At 45.7% G+C, this 13,166-nt stretch overlaps 1 protein-coding gene across 3 annotated transcripts; it reads right to left on the bottom strand.

Annotated features, from left to right (window-relative positions):
- Positions 1–9,092: 9,092 nt before the first annotated feature.
- On the bottom strand, positions 9,093–12,942 carry SP8 (Sp8 transcription factor). 3 transcript variants are annotated; one of them, XM_026678044.2, is made up of 2 exons: positions 12,846–12,942; positions 9,093–11,725 (listed from the first exon to the last, which is right to left on the bottom strand). In XM_026678044.2, exons 1-2 carry the CDS (start codon positions 12,864–12,866, stop codon positions 10,283–10,285), a joined length of 1,464 nt encoding a protein of 487 aa, XP_026533829.1. In that variant the 5' UTR covers positions 12,867–12,942; the 3' UTR covers positions 9,093–10,282. The 3 variants fall into 3 exon arrangements, with proteins under 3 accessions (XP_026533829.1, XP_087801213.1, XP_087801212.1); XM_087945087.1 differs by lacking the exon at positions 12,846–12,942 and adding an exon at positions 12,347–12,620; XM_087945086.1 differs by lacking the exon at positions 12,846–12,942 and adding an exon at positions 11,975–12,331.
- Between the last annotated feature and the right edge of the window lie 224 nt (positions 12,943–13,166).

The raw sequence follows: 13,166 nt of genomic DNA, 5'->3' as shown, positions 1-13,166 counted from the left end.
AGAAAATTAAGGAACCAGAGAGTCTGGCAAGTCCCATAAAAGAAACCTACATAGCAACAGTAGTCTTTAAGGATCATATTAGAGATCTTCATTATACAAGCAGGGCATTGTCTAATCACAAAAGCAGATGTGCCAATATCTATTCACATACTAGAATTTTATGTACAATAAGATACTGCCCATATTAATCAAATAGCCTGGGCATTTTTAGATCAAACTTGTTTTGTACAAAAATTGTAAGTGTCACCTTAATCACAAAAATACCTCTGAGATTTTATACTTAAGTATTCATGACCAGAGTTTCTTTTTACATTCTAATATTCAATATCTAAAACTTTAGCTGTGAACATTGACAGTTCAAAGGAAGTTTAGTAAAAAATAAAAGAGAGAGAGAGAGAGAGAGAGAGATAAGTCTGCAATGCTGTTAGAAATACGGATAGATTTTAATAGTCGAGTAAATGGCATCCTCAGTATTCAGAACGCCCTGGCATAGTTCAAAAAAAAAAAAAGGGAAGTTTGAACTCAATATTTTTGAAGATTGATACAAACATTTCTGCCAGATGTTGTATTGAAGGGGTAATTGGAAGTACACAACTTTATTTTAAAGCAATAATGTGAAATATAAGAAGCCTGTAAAAAAAGGATAATTTTAAAAAACCTCCAAGAAAACATTACAAACAGGAGTATTTCCCCTTTCTGCCCATTGATACTGTGAATAACATTTCTAGATCATTAGATTTCTAATTTTTCATTCTCAATTCATTGAAGTACCAAGACTTTCATTTCTGTGTAGGCATTTATTTTAATTTTTCAAAAAGTACTGAAGGAATCAGGAATCCTGCTGGCTGTACTGTAACATGTAATTTGCAGAAATGGCTATCCACAAAACTTTAGGCATGCACTTAAACAAGCAGTCAAACTTTCATTTGGCAGAAATCTACTTTGCATCCTGGCAGGTTTAAGCATATTTTCTTAGTGCCATTGAAACACCAGACAATCAGTTAAAGTGAATCCGATATCTAGGCATTCTTCTCATGTTACGGATGGAAATTAAATCAGGCAGGTTGCTGACATTAATCTGCACTATACTGAGGCCAAGATTTCTGGTGCAATTGAATGGTAAGCCTCGGGTGAAAAAGAGTTGGTATAGAGATGAATCTAACCTGTAGAGCAGACACAAGATAATGATAGCTTTGCCATTTTCAAGAGGTGCATGCTGATCCAACCTGACCCAAACCTCAGTAACTGAGGCTCCCAAAAACAATTCTGGCTATGTATTCTGTTACATGGCACATGATCTACACAAGTGAAATTAATTTGTTTTGGTTTAATTTTTGGCTCAGTGTATTCTACCATGTGTTTTCTACACAAAATGTTCAAGGACACTCTATATATTCCTATATATTTGATCTCAATACATGTCATGGTCCTCAACTCCCCGGATGAGGGTAATTTGACCCTGGCACACTGGTGCCAGGGTCAAATTACCCTTCTCATTATGGGAAGGTGGTGGAGTTGAGGGAACATGGGGACATGTATTGAGATTGTGGATAAAGGGAGTTGTAATCTATTTGAGTGACTCTAGCTTGGGAGTTGCACTGAAATATGTGTCTTTACCTCTCTAGAAATAAGAGTAATATTATTTAAGTGAAGGTATTGCAAACTGGTTGTTGGTAGGGAACTTCTTGGAAAGCACAGTTGATGTCCTGGAGACAGCAGAGAGATAACCTTTTTCTACTCATTTTTACTTTGGCACTAATTCAGTGCCAATCCTGGCTATGACAAGAAATGTAATGGCAGGCCCAGAGTCAGCCAGTGAACTTCCATAGCTAGTTGAACTTGAAGGTTTCCACATATCCATATATTCCACATCTTGTCCAATACTGCCTTTGAGAAGAGTAGACAGCGTGTGAATGTATGGGTAAAGAACCAACAAAAATTGAACCAAAACAAACGAATTTCACTTGTGTCGATGATGTGACATGTAACAGATTAAATAGCAGGATTTTTTTTTTGAACCTTTGTTACTGAGATCTGAATCAGGTTGGATCAGCACACATCTCTTGAAAATGGCAACGTTATTTATCTTGTGTCTGCTATACAGATTAGATTAATCTCTATACCAACTTTAGCAATTCTAGCTAGACTTGGCTTTTCTACTGTCACCAGGAAGGGTTACGTCGTCCTCAAAGTATAGCATAATTTCTAATATATATCATGAAGTTCCCTGTCCAAACATCTATCAAGCCATGATTTTTTTTGTAGGAGCACCTAAGTACTTTAAGTCCTTACATATGCTACAGAAATATTTGCTTTTTTATATTAGATTTCTTTTGTAAAGACGCAGAGGAGACCAAAAATCCCTCCTTTTCAGTTGCTTTCATTTTGAGATTAACTTTTTAAACACGGAAGGCGCTTCTTTCCTTCCTTTGGTTCTGTTGGTTCCTTTTAACCACCGATTCTGAAAAAATATTTCTTCTTCGCTCTGTTCCTGTGAGATCTGATGTAGCTGGAAGAAAGGCCGAGTCCCGCTAAAAGTCCGCAGCTAAGGCGGTTTGGAGCCAAGGAAGAGCGAAACAGATCTGAGAAAAGGTAGCCAGCTTCCTCAGATCCGCTTAATAGCGGATTTGGACTGGCAGAACCCAACGTGGACGCAACAAAAGAGAAAAATAAAGCGTCAACTGCAAGATCAGCGAGGAAGGGAGGGCAAGAAAAACGGGCAAGAAAAATACAGTGCTATATACATATATTAACATTTTAATCCCTCAGCCTCAATATTTTCTACCTTTAATTTCCTTAATGCATTTTTTATATATATAAAACAACACCAAAAAAAAAAAAAACATTTTCGGCATCGACCCTGCGTCTAACAAAACTGGCAGAAAGTTTTGGCCAACTTAAAAAGCTCGCTCCCGTTTGCGGGCCTCGCGGCGCTTCTGTCTTTCGGCCAGCGCCCGTAGCAGCTTCGATTCAGTCGGCAGGCGGCGCTGTTTCTCCACTCCCGAAGTCGGCGCGCTCGGCTATGCTCTCAGGCGACAGATCCGCGCGAGCACCGAAGTCGGCTTTGGAAATCATCCCGTAGTCACCCCTTTCTGTCCACCCCGTCCACCCGTGAGGCGTAAGGTGCCTTCTTGATTCCTAAAGGCTCCTTCGGACCCACGTCCGCCAAAGGTGAACCAAGTCTCCAAGACACTTAGCTCACGGACAGAGGACCAAAAGTAAAGCCGCGTGGAGAGATAATTATTTTAAGACCGGTGGCCACACAAACACTAGAAAACCCCGGCGGGGTGTAGTATCAAATGCCGGGTAAAATGAAGATCGCCTTCGGATACTTTCACCAAAAATTGCCTCCGTAATTCTCGCGTAAACTTGCCACGGGACGTAGACTTTCCCAGCCGGACCTCAAGCAACCTCCTCTGGGTTCTTTCAAGCCATTATTCCCCATTGAGGCTCGCGGCGAAAAAAAGGGATAGTCACCTATCACGGCGAAAAAAAAAAGGGATAGAGGCCTCTCATTCCTTCCTCAGGCGACGAAGAATTGGGCTGGCCTCTTAACCAGGGAAATGTAATTACTCTAAACTGGGCAGAAATAAAATCCGGGGGGGGGGTGTTTCCAGCAAACGATGCTTCCATCCCAACCCCAGGAACAAGTGTCCAGCAATTGTTTCCCAAGGGACTCAAAACACCGCCTCAGGTTTTGTCCCGCGGGGAGGGCGAGAATAAGCGGCACACATATCCAGATCCCCGCGTGTTTGGGGACTGCGCGACCGACCCGAGTCCCCGCGAGTTTATGTTTTCTCTGCATTTAACTGAAACCTAAGCCATTTTATCCTCGCAGCTTCCGGCAGGAAATCCTGTGTTAGATCCGAATTGAAATTTTGCGAGTATCAATGTCCCACAGAATGCTAATTGAATTTGCTAGCCAGTAAGTCACAGTAAACCTTGTGGGTGGGGAAATTTCTACTCCCTTCCCTCAGGCACTTCGAAAGTAGCAATCTTTAAAGACCCTAATAGGGTAATAGTGCCCGGAAGTCAGTCTGGCGTTTTCCTCAAGAGAATCGCTGCAAGGGTATTTTGGGACGGCAGCCCAGCGACTCAATCTGGACATGCCGCTGAATTCCCGGTGCTCTTTTTATTTCCAGAGAAATAAACAGAGGTTCGGAAGAAGCTCCTTCCAGGAAAAAAAGCAATTTTTCGAAAACAAAACCCCAGGGTTGTTAGGATCGCGACACAATCAAGGGAGAGATAAACTATTTTAAGATTTCGTTGAGTGGCTCCGGAGTGTGTCTTTCTTCTAGATCGATAAGAGCCAGCGCCGAATTCAGAATGCATATTAATACACTTAGCCTCAAACTCTTTGCTTTTCCTAACACCTAAGGAAGGAACTTTCTGTCCAGCATCAAATCGTTATTGTAACTCTGTGTAAATTTAAACCACCATCTCTCCAAACAGTTCACAGCAACGCCTTCTCCCTTTTCTTCCCCCCTTTATCCTTCGACAAACGTTTGAAGTTGGTTTGATTGCGGAATAGTGATTGACCCAAACCTCCCCCTGCCTTTCCAAACTGAGCAGGAATTCGAACTCTGTCCGTGAGCGACCCTGCAGCTGAGGTTACAAAACACATTCAACCTTAAACCAGGAATAACAAAACCTAACGCTGCGTCTGCAGAAATATGCTCTAGTCTAGTCGAAGGAGTCATTTTATAGTTTCACGGAATGGCTTCGTACATATAGACCTCGATAGTAGCTGACTGGGATCCCACAGCCCAAACAGCCCAGTGCTAGTTTAGTCCAGATTCCTAGTCTAGCCCCACCTACTGTGTGACCTAATACCTATTGTGTATTAGGTCTAAAAAGGAAGCAAGTAAAGCTTAGGTCTTGTAAAGTTGCGCAACACTTTCTCAGTGCACAAGATGGACAAGACTCCTTTTCCAAAGGAGATGCAACTAGGCAAGGAAAGCTGGCTAGTACTAAAGTTCGCCTTTAAAACTCGGAGACTCAGAAATGAGGCTGTCCCCAACCAAGAGTAAGAAGAATCTTAAACCACCACACGTCCTTGCAGGCGTTCCCGAATCATGGCAGAAAGACACCTGTGGTTGATGACTCCATACCTTGATTTAAGCTCTTCTTATCTTTTCTTTCAGAGGCACCTCCTCAGTATATTATTTATTATCCCTTCCAAAGCTCAGAATTAGATGCCAGCTGAGTTAGAGACCCGATCTTAAATGTGTTTACTTCGAGTTGAAGGTAACTAGACATGTTTACAAGGCTGCCATCCTAATACAGTCGTCTTTGGACAGGATTCAACGGAGCTCAGTTTTAAAAGAAGGATTTAGGATCCTTCTTTTAAAATTTGGCCAAGACTGCAGCAATGCTTAGCTCCACCAGTCAATGGGGGTCACATCCTACCACTTCAAACCAGGGGGTTAGGCATGGTCGGTGGTAGAAAGTGTCAAATGCAAGTTCTTCTGGGTTATGTAACTAAGCAAAGGAACAGGGAATATTGGATGCGAGTCTCTACCCTCTCTCTCCCCCCCCCATGGGCCCCAAATAAATCCAGTTTGACTAGTCCTGCTCCAATTGGAAACATTTAAGTGGAGACAGAGCTGGCGCGATCCTAAGGTATTAATTCCAAGTATTGGTTCTGCCCCACTTCCTCATTGTCTTAAACTTGGAGCAGGACGCCCAAGGCAGCTTTGCAGAAGATCTATTTACAAAGTCAAAGAGCAAATAGCTAAGGCGGACTGCCTCCGCCTCCCCGCCCGCCCGCTGCCTCCCTCCCACAACCCGGCTGAGTTTTCTTAGCTGGGAGGGATTTCGGCTGAAAGCATCCGAAAGCCTGCAGAAAGCGGCTTTTTTTTCTTTCTTTCTCTTTTTATTTCTTTTCTTTTTTTGCACTAAGGTCGAGACCTCTCTCAACTCCGCAATTTCCACTTAGTAGCGCAGAATAGGCCACGCACACTCAGGGCACCAAGCCAAAAGCAGCTTCAGCTTTTCAGCTGGGGCGGGGGGCTGGAATCACCTCGGGGCCCTCCTGTGGGGCAGACAAACCCATCCCCGCCCCCAGCCTCGAAGCCCACCTTGCCAGGAAGGGAGGTGGAGAAGAAAGACGCTATCTCGTCTGACGGACCTCCAACTTCAACTCTCCCCTTTCAACCTCTTTGCGCGCCAGCCTTTGTCAAAGCGAAAATGTGGCGGGCGGGGGGAACACCGGTGCGCCCTTGATGCTGGCGAACTTTTTCTTTGCTTGGAAGAGATGGAGGCTGGAAAAGAACCGCAAAGTGTGCCTTGCAAAGACGTCAAAATCCGGGAGAGAAAAAAACAACAGCAGCTATATTTTTACAGTTGTGGCTATTTCGCAACTCTCAGCTCCCCGACAAGACTAGGACTCTCATTTTGTTGGTTACTTTTCCAATTACTATATACAGCCTAGCCTAACTTTCACTTTTGCCTTCCTGTTGGAAAGGGAGATGCCACACGAAATCACCGGCCAAACCGCAAAATGCCAGCCCTCCGGATTGCACCCATGAGATGAACGAAATCAAATGAAGCAATCTGGCGCCCAAATTCCCCAAACTCAAGTTTACATTTCCCCAGCCCCCAAGGTATCTGTTTGCTCCTGGAGGAAATGGCGACGGAATTCGGACAGCACTTTCTAAAAAGTACCCATCGACTACCGATTCTGTGGTCTTTTCTTTACAATTTCAACCAAACAGGATTTCCTTTTTAGAGTGACGAACAGCCAGGAATCAGAATAATCAACAACTTTCAAACTTCAGTCTTGGATCAATTGAGGAGCAAATATTCCTGCTTGATTCTTTTCAACCTTAAGCTATTTTTCCCCTGATCCTAAAAGTAGCTTCAAGGAATGTATTTGTTCTTATCCTGCTGGCATTAAGAATCAATAACAGGGGTCAACGTATTTAATAGTTGTTCAAGCGTGATAGGATAATACCAGTTTTGTTTCCCATTCACTTATTGTCTGTAAGAAGAAATGCGTTATAAGCCAGGCTACTTGTAAAATAATAATAATGAGCACTTCATGCACACATTGAGCCAATCACTGAATAATATTCCTAAAATTTAACTGTTTCAGTTGATCAGAGAATCATTAACCAACTAATATTTGAATGTGAAAGTGTTATCAATATTCACACACTCAACAGAAATGAGGGGGGAAGAACAACGTTTGTTACATCACTTGCTAAAGCTTCTTACCTCAAAGCAAATCCAGCTGTGTTTAATAGGGGTTCTGTCCTGAGCATACATTTACCTATTACTTTTAGAAAGACTTGCCCAGGAAGCCTGCGCAAGGGTGCAGAGTCTCATATGTTGTTTTCAAAAGGGATCCCAGTGCAGGGGAAAACAAATTGCAATGTCTTGAAGATACCCCATTATTATCCTGAGAAAGAAATTAACTAACCCTAACAACAAATATTTTATGTGCTGTTTATTAATTCCATTTAAAATCTTACAGATAAAAGTCAATTACATTTCATGCATTTAAAATGCAATTTTAAAGTATTCCAGAGAAAGGCTTTTTTCTTTCTTCCTTTGTTTCTTTCATTCTTTTCATTTCAATGTGAAATATCCAAACTTATTTCAACATTACAATGAGACAATTTGTTTGCAGAGTTTGCAAACTTGCAGGCAATAATCCTATCCATATTTAGGAATAAGACCTACTGAAGACAGTAGAATTTCCAAGAAAACATGCATAGGATTGTGTTGTTTAGGTAACATCAAGAGTGTGTTATTAACATTCACCATATTTATTTTCAGGGAAAAGCACAGGCCATTATTTGTCTGCATCATTTGGACAGTGTATTTAATATATGGGTCTAGATAAACCCACTGAGTGAAATATAGGAGAATTATCACTTAAACTATACCTGAACTGTCAGAAAATGCAAAAAAGTACATGCTCCATTAAATGAAATGGCATTCAACATTTATCCAATCTTTTTTTGTTTAATTACAGTCTTATGCCTAACTAAATTAATATTCAAGCAAAACTATATTCTGAAGTGCAATTTTCTGTACACTTCAAATGACATTTTTTTTAAAAAAAGCAGTTTATTAAGACTGCAACAATATGATTTAATATTTTATGACAACGAAAATGTTTTTTTTTAAAAAAAAAAGAAAGAAAGAAAGCTCAAGTGTACTTTGATATATTTTCAAATATTTACTGGAAGTAATATACAAGAAAAATACTGTACAAATCGTCCCCTGGACAACTGCGCCTCACACCAATACAGTGGTGGAATTATATTAAATTGTTAGCTATTTTACAACGATTTCTGTTGTACAAGTCATTAGGTTTTGAACTATTTTACCAATATTTGTTTTTATCCTCTTGTGTTTTTGTTTGGTTGGCTGGGTTTTTTTCTTCTTAGTAAACTATAGACTTGCAGAAAAGTCAGATTGCTTTCATATTTCTTATTGTCAGAAAAATTATGCTATGAATTAGAATAAATTGTATCCTTGGTGTTTTCAAAGCATCACATGAATTGCTGCACTCTGGAAACCAAGCAGAGGTGCTGGTATTTTTTTTTTTTAAAGAATGGGGAAGAAACTTATCTAGATTGAAATAATTTAATTATATTATTGTTCTCTAACTTCTAAAAGAATAGGGGAAATTGGAAGTCCCTTATATTTAACGAATGGGTATTAGCCAGTCAAACAACTATTTTGAGTCTTACTGATCTCATTGAGAAAGAAAATATCAGAAATGGATGTTAACATCTCATTGAAATCAATGGGACTGACTTTTACTGTGTCAGAACTTTCAACAATTATAAAGTTTATATAATTAAAGTGGTTGAATTGCACCAATTGATTACACTTTTTCCAGGAAGCATTTTGAAGGGTCAGTTTTTACCACAAATTAAGCAATGCTTGATTACAGCAGAAAACTCGAATTAATAGCCCAATTCAAAACTTTTAAAACTAGTTGGGCTGATAGAGGTATAAATTAACTGACCGGAATGGGTGCAGCCCAGCTTTTCGAATATTAGCCAAAAATAAATATCTTTATGCTGAATGGAATTTATCCCTAGGAAAGCATGCAAAGGATAGTATTTTAAGGCAATTTACTATGCAATCCTAGAGATACTCAGAAAGGATCGTCACTGTCTGTTTAACTTTGGAACTTTAATTCGGTTTGCTTTAATTCTGAGTAAATGGCATTGAAGGGTAATTTAAAAAAACATGTCTATGAAAACAATTTTGTACTTAAGTCTATGAAACCCAGCCTCACTAATTTCTGAGTGAAGGCTCTATAGCTATATGCCGGGTTAATTAAAACAAGGGGATTTTTCTTTAATGGTTCCTAAATCTGATTTTTTTCCCCCCCAGGTCAATGGCATCTTTAAGCGCCCATTTACTTGAAAGTTCCTGATCTGTTCATTAGAACTTTTTTTTCTTTTTTAAAAGCCGAAATAAAAGATAACCTCCAACTAAGACCAGAATCTTAGTTATTTTGAGTCACTCGCTGAAGCACAGAATACTTGGAAGTGCTAAACAGAAAAGACATCCGAAAGAAAAGCCTAGCCCGGCTTATTTTGTAATATCTACCAAGGCGGGATCCTCTTTGACAGAACTGAATTGCAAATGGGGCGCTATGCGATCGCGCCTACATTCACACTCTCACTTCCACACACGCACACTTTTTAGGCTTCACCCACGTCCTCCAGAGTAACCCTATTAGTTGCAACATTCCAGAGAAAGCGAGCGAGCGCTGTAGTTTCGGAGCAAAACTGAATTAGAAATTTAACGTTTGGAGCAATTCTTTGAAATAATAATAATATTAATTAAAAGCATCTCACAATATTCAAAGTGCTTTCAGCGGGAGGTCTTGGGCTCTTCACCCTCTCCCTCTCCCTACTCCCCCGGATAGCCGCCTCTCTTTCTGAGAGGCCCTGGTCCTTTCCGAGAGCTCAATCCCCGCCCCCCCCCCCTGCTTACAGCGCCCCAAACCTCTTCCCCTCCAGCGCGGGTGTCTCTGGAGCAGCCGCTCGGCAACCGAAGTCCCTTTTCTGGGCAGGGATCTGGCTGCGAGTCCGCGTTGGCTGGAGCGCGTTACTTCGACGTCCAGATCCCGTTTGGCCCAGCGGGCGGGAGGCTATGAAATAGGAGGGCTGAAAACGCGGTGGATCCGAACAAGAAAGGGAGAAGGAGAGACAGAGGGCGAAGAGGGGGAGGAGAGAGACGACAGCCGGGAAGAGCAAAGCCAGGTCCTCCTCCCGCCTGGGCTCCGCCGGCGCACTCAGGGCGGATTTCACTCCAGGCCATTCCGGTGGCCCGTCTCGGGGGTCTGGAGCAGCTCCGGCGAGTGGCAGGGCGGGCTGCCGGGAGCGCTGTGCTCGCTGTCGGTGTCGCTGCCCTTCTTGCCGCCCCCCGAGCCGCCGCCGCTCCCGCTCCCGCCGCCGCCGCTCCCGCCGCCGCTGTGAGTCTTGACGTGCTTGCTGAGGTGGTCGCTGCGCATGAAGCGCTTGTTGCACACCGGACAGGCGAAGCGCTTCTCGCCCGTGTGCGTGCGCAGGTGGCGCTGCAGCTCGTCCGAGCGCGTGAAGCGCTTGCCGCAGAAGAGCCAGTTGCAGACGAAGGGCCGCTCGCCCGTGTGCCAGCGCAGGTGCGCCTTGAGGTGCGACGTCTTGCCGTAGACCTTGCCGCAGCCGGGGATGTGGCAGCTGTGCAAGCCCTTGCGCCTCAGGCTGGCACCCGCCGGGCCCAACCGCTCCGCCTCCTGGCAGTTGGGGCAGTCACAAGTGGCGCGGCCCGAGTAACGACGGGCCGAAGAGCGCGGGGAGCCGCCTAGTGGCGCGGAGGGTCCGGCGCCCAGCATGGAGGCTCCGGCTCCGGACGTCAGTGGCGAGGGGGCCGCGTCCGGGTATGAGCCCGGCAGCACCGGCTTAAATCCGTCCATGAGATGCTGCCCGGCTGGGCTGAGGAGGTGCGAGGAGGCGGCGCTGCTGCTGAAGGCCGAGTGGCCCGCCAGGCCAGAATAATCCGAGTTGTAGGCGCCCAGTGGCGAATGTAGGGAACCCGCCTGGAGACCGCTGGCCGCGGCAGCGGCCGGGTGGACGCCGTTGGGGTTCTGCACGTCCAGCCAGCCGGCGCCCACGTCCCACCAGCTGGAGGCGCCCGCGTCGCTCGGGTGCGACGGCTTGAACCAGGATTCGTAGGGGTGCGCCATGCCCACGCGCGGGTAGATGCCCTGCAGACCCTCCACCGAGGTGTGCACCTTGGAGATGAATACCGGCTGATGAGCGGCAGCTGTGTCAGGAGCTGCCCCGCCGCCGCCGCCGCCGCCGCCGCCACCTCCCGACGGCCCGGGCGCCTGGAATACCGAGTAGTCGTTGGCAAAGGGAGAGCCGGCCGTCGCGCCGCTCGACGTGAGTGAGAAGGCGCTGGATCCAGGCGAGCCGGCGCAGCTGAAAGAGTCCGAGACCAGGGCGGCCGCCGCAGCCGCGGCCGCTGCCGCAGCCGCGGCGTGAGCTGAAGAACCGTTACGGGTCGAGGCCGAGACTCCGACGCCACTTAGAGTGGAGCCCACCACGTTGCAGCTTCCCGAAGATGACGAACGTTTCCACGGATGGAAGCCTTTGCCGAAAGATGAGGTACTGTCGGACAGGACCGACGGCGATGGGCTGGGACTGCCGATCTTGTTGCAGGTAGCGGCGAGCATGGCCAGTGGAGTGGAGCCGAGACGCGGTTCTTCCTGCAGAAAACGGGGAGAGAAGTCCGGGACAGCGCCCGTCATCTTCCGCCGGCAAAGATGCCCGCGGCAGCCCGCCCCAGAGCAGGGTCCGCGCCCAATAGCCTCCCCTGCGGACGTGGAAATGGGGGCTAAGGCGAGGAACCTTTGCGGTCCTTTACCCCTCCTCTTGATTCCGTAAGAAGAAACGACACCCCCTCCCCCCGATCCCTGCTCACAAGCCCCAGAAAAGCGCCTTTTAGGAAAGCTCACTGGTTTCTTTGGTTGAGATTGGCGCGCAGCCCGGAGTCAGGCCAAAGAGCTCGAGAACTTAATCTCAGTCCCACCCAGAAGCCCAGAATCGAAAAGAAAATCTAAAAACTGAAAAGCTTCGGTGCCGACTAAGCCCCAGTTCATAGGCGCTGCGTTTCCACAGCTCCGTTCTTTCTCTTCCCGAAACTACCAAGAGTATTGGTGCATTTAATCCGCAGCCATTCTTATCGAGCAATTAAAATTGGCTGTAGCCGCAGTTTAAAGTTGTTTATTTAAAACGTTCCTTTAGTCTCCGAGTTCGCTCATAGCATTCTTTCTCCTCCCCCAAACTTTTATATTCACACCTCAAGGAAACAGAGACAATCAACATACCTGCAGGAAATGTCGGGCTCAAAGAAATGTTAAAAAGGAGGGGGGATCAACAACAGCAACAAGCTGCTGCAATTTTTTTTTTTTTTTAAAGCTCTCACAGGGAGAGAAAAAGATCAAGCGAAGCAGCTGTTTTTCCCCGTCCGCGTCGACAACAGAGAGGCCAGTTCTCCGGGGATACAGGAATAGCTCAGCCCAAGCTCTGGAGGTTGTTAAGGGCTAATGCCCTTAAAACCTTTCCCTGCACGATGTCAAGGGGGTTGAAAAAAAAAGTGGCTGCCCTCTTCCCCCTCCCCTTCCCTCTCTCCTCTTTCTTTCTCCTAAACTCGCATGGAGTCAAGAGAAAAAAAAAAAAAGCAAAAATGAAACCCTCAATAGCCCCCGGTCAAGAGAGGGGCTGCCTTAACCCTGCTCCGCGATCGCCAATAAAAAGGACCCAATTAAAATAGCAAAGCGTGGGGGGGGGCAGTAGGGGAAGAAAAAACACACCCTCCGGACTCACCCCTAGAAGTGAAGTTGCCATCCCACAAAGTGCCCTCCTCTCAGAGGATCTTTTTTATATTGATAAATCAGAGGCAGTGTTTTTTTTAGAGGTGTGCAATACAATGATCAGTTCCGCCCATTCCACCACAATTGTAGCTCCCTCTCTCGCTTTGAAGTGCCGCTGAGCCCGCGCCAGCCAATCTGCGGCGCCGTCGGCCGCTCCGCTGCGTTGCCGCGTGAGGTCATCAGCGCCGCCGCCGCCGCCGCCGCCCGCTCCTTTCCAGGGCTGCAGCACAGCGCGCAGGGAGCGGGCTGGCGAAAAAGCAGGCGTGCAGGGCGA

Source organism: Notechis scutatus, chromosome Z, assembly GCF_049901735.1.
Source record: "Notechis scutatus isolate UNSWTSFEM ecotype Mainland chromosome Z, rNotScu1.2, whole genome shotgun sequence".
NCBI lineage: Eukaryota > Metazoa > Chordata > Lepidosauria > Squamata > Elapidae > Notechis > Notechis scutatus.
Note: the sequence above shows the minus strand (reverse complement) of the source record. Positions and strands in the feature narration are given on the sequence as shown.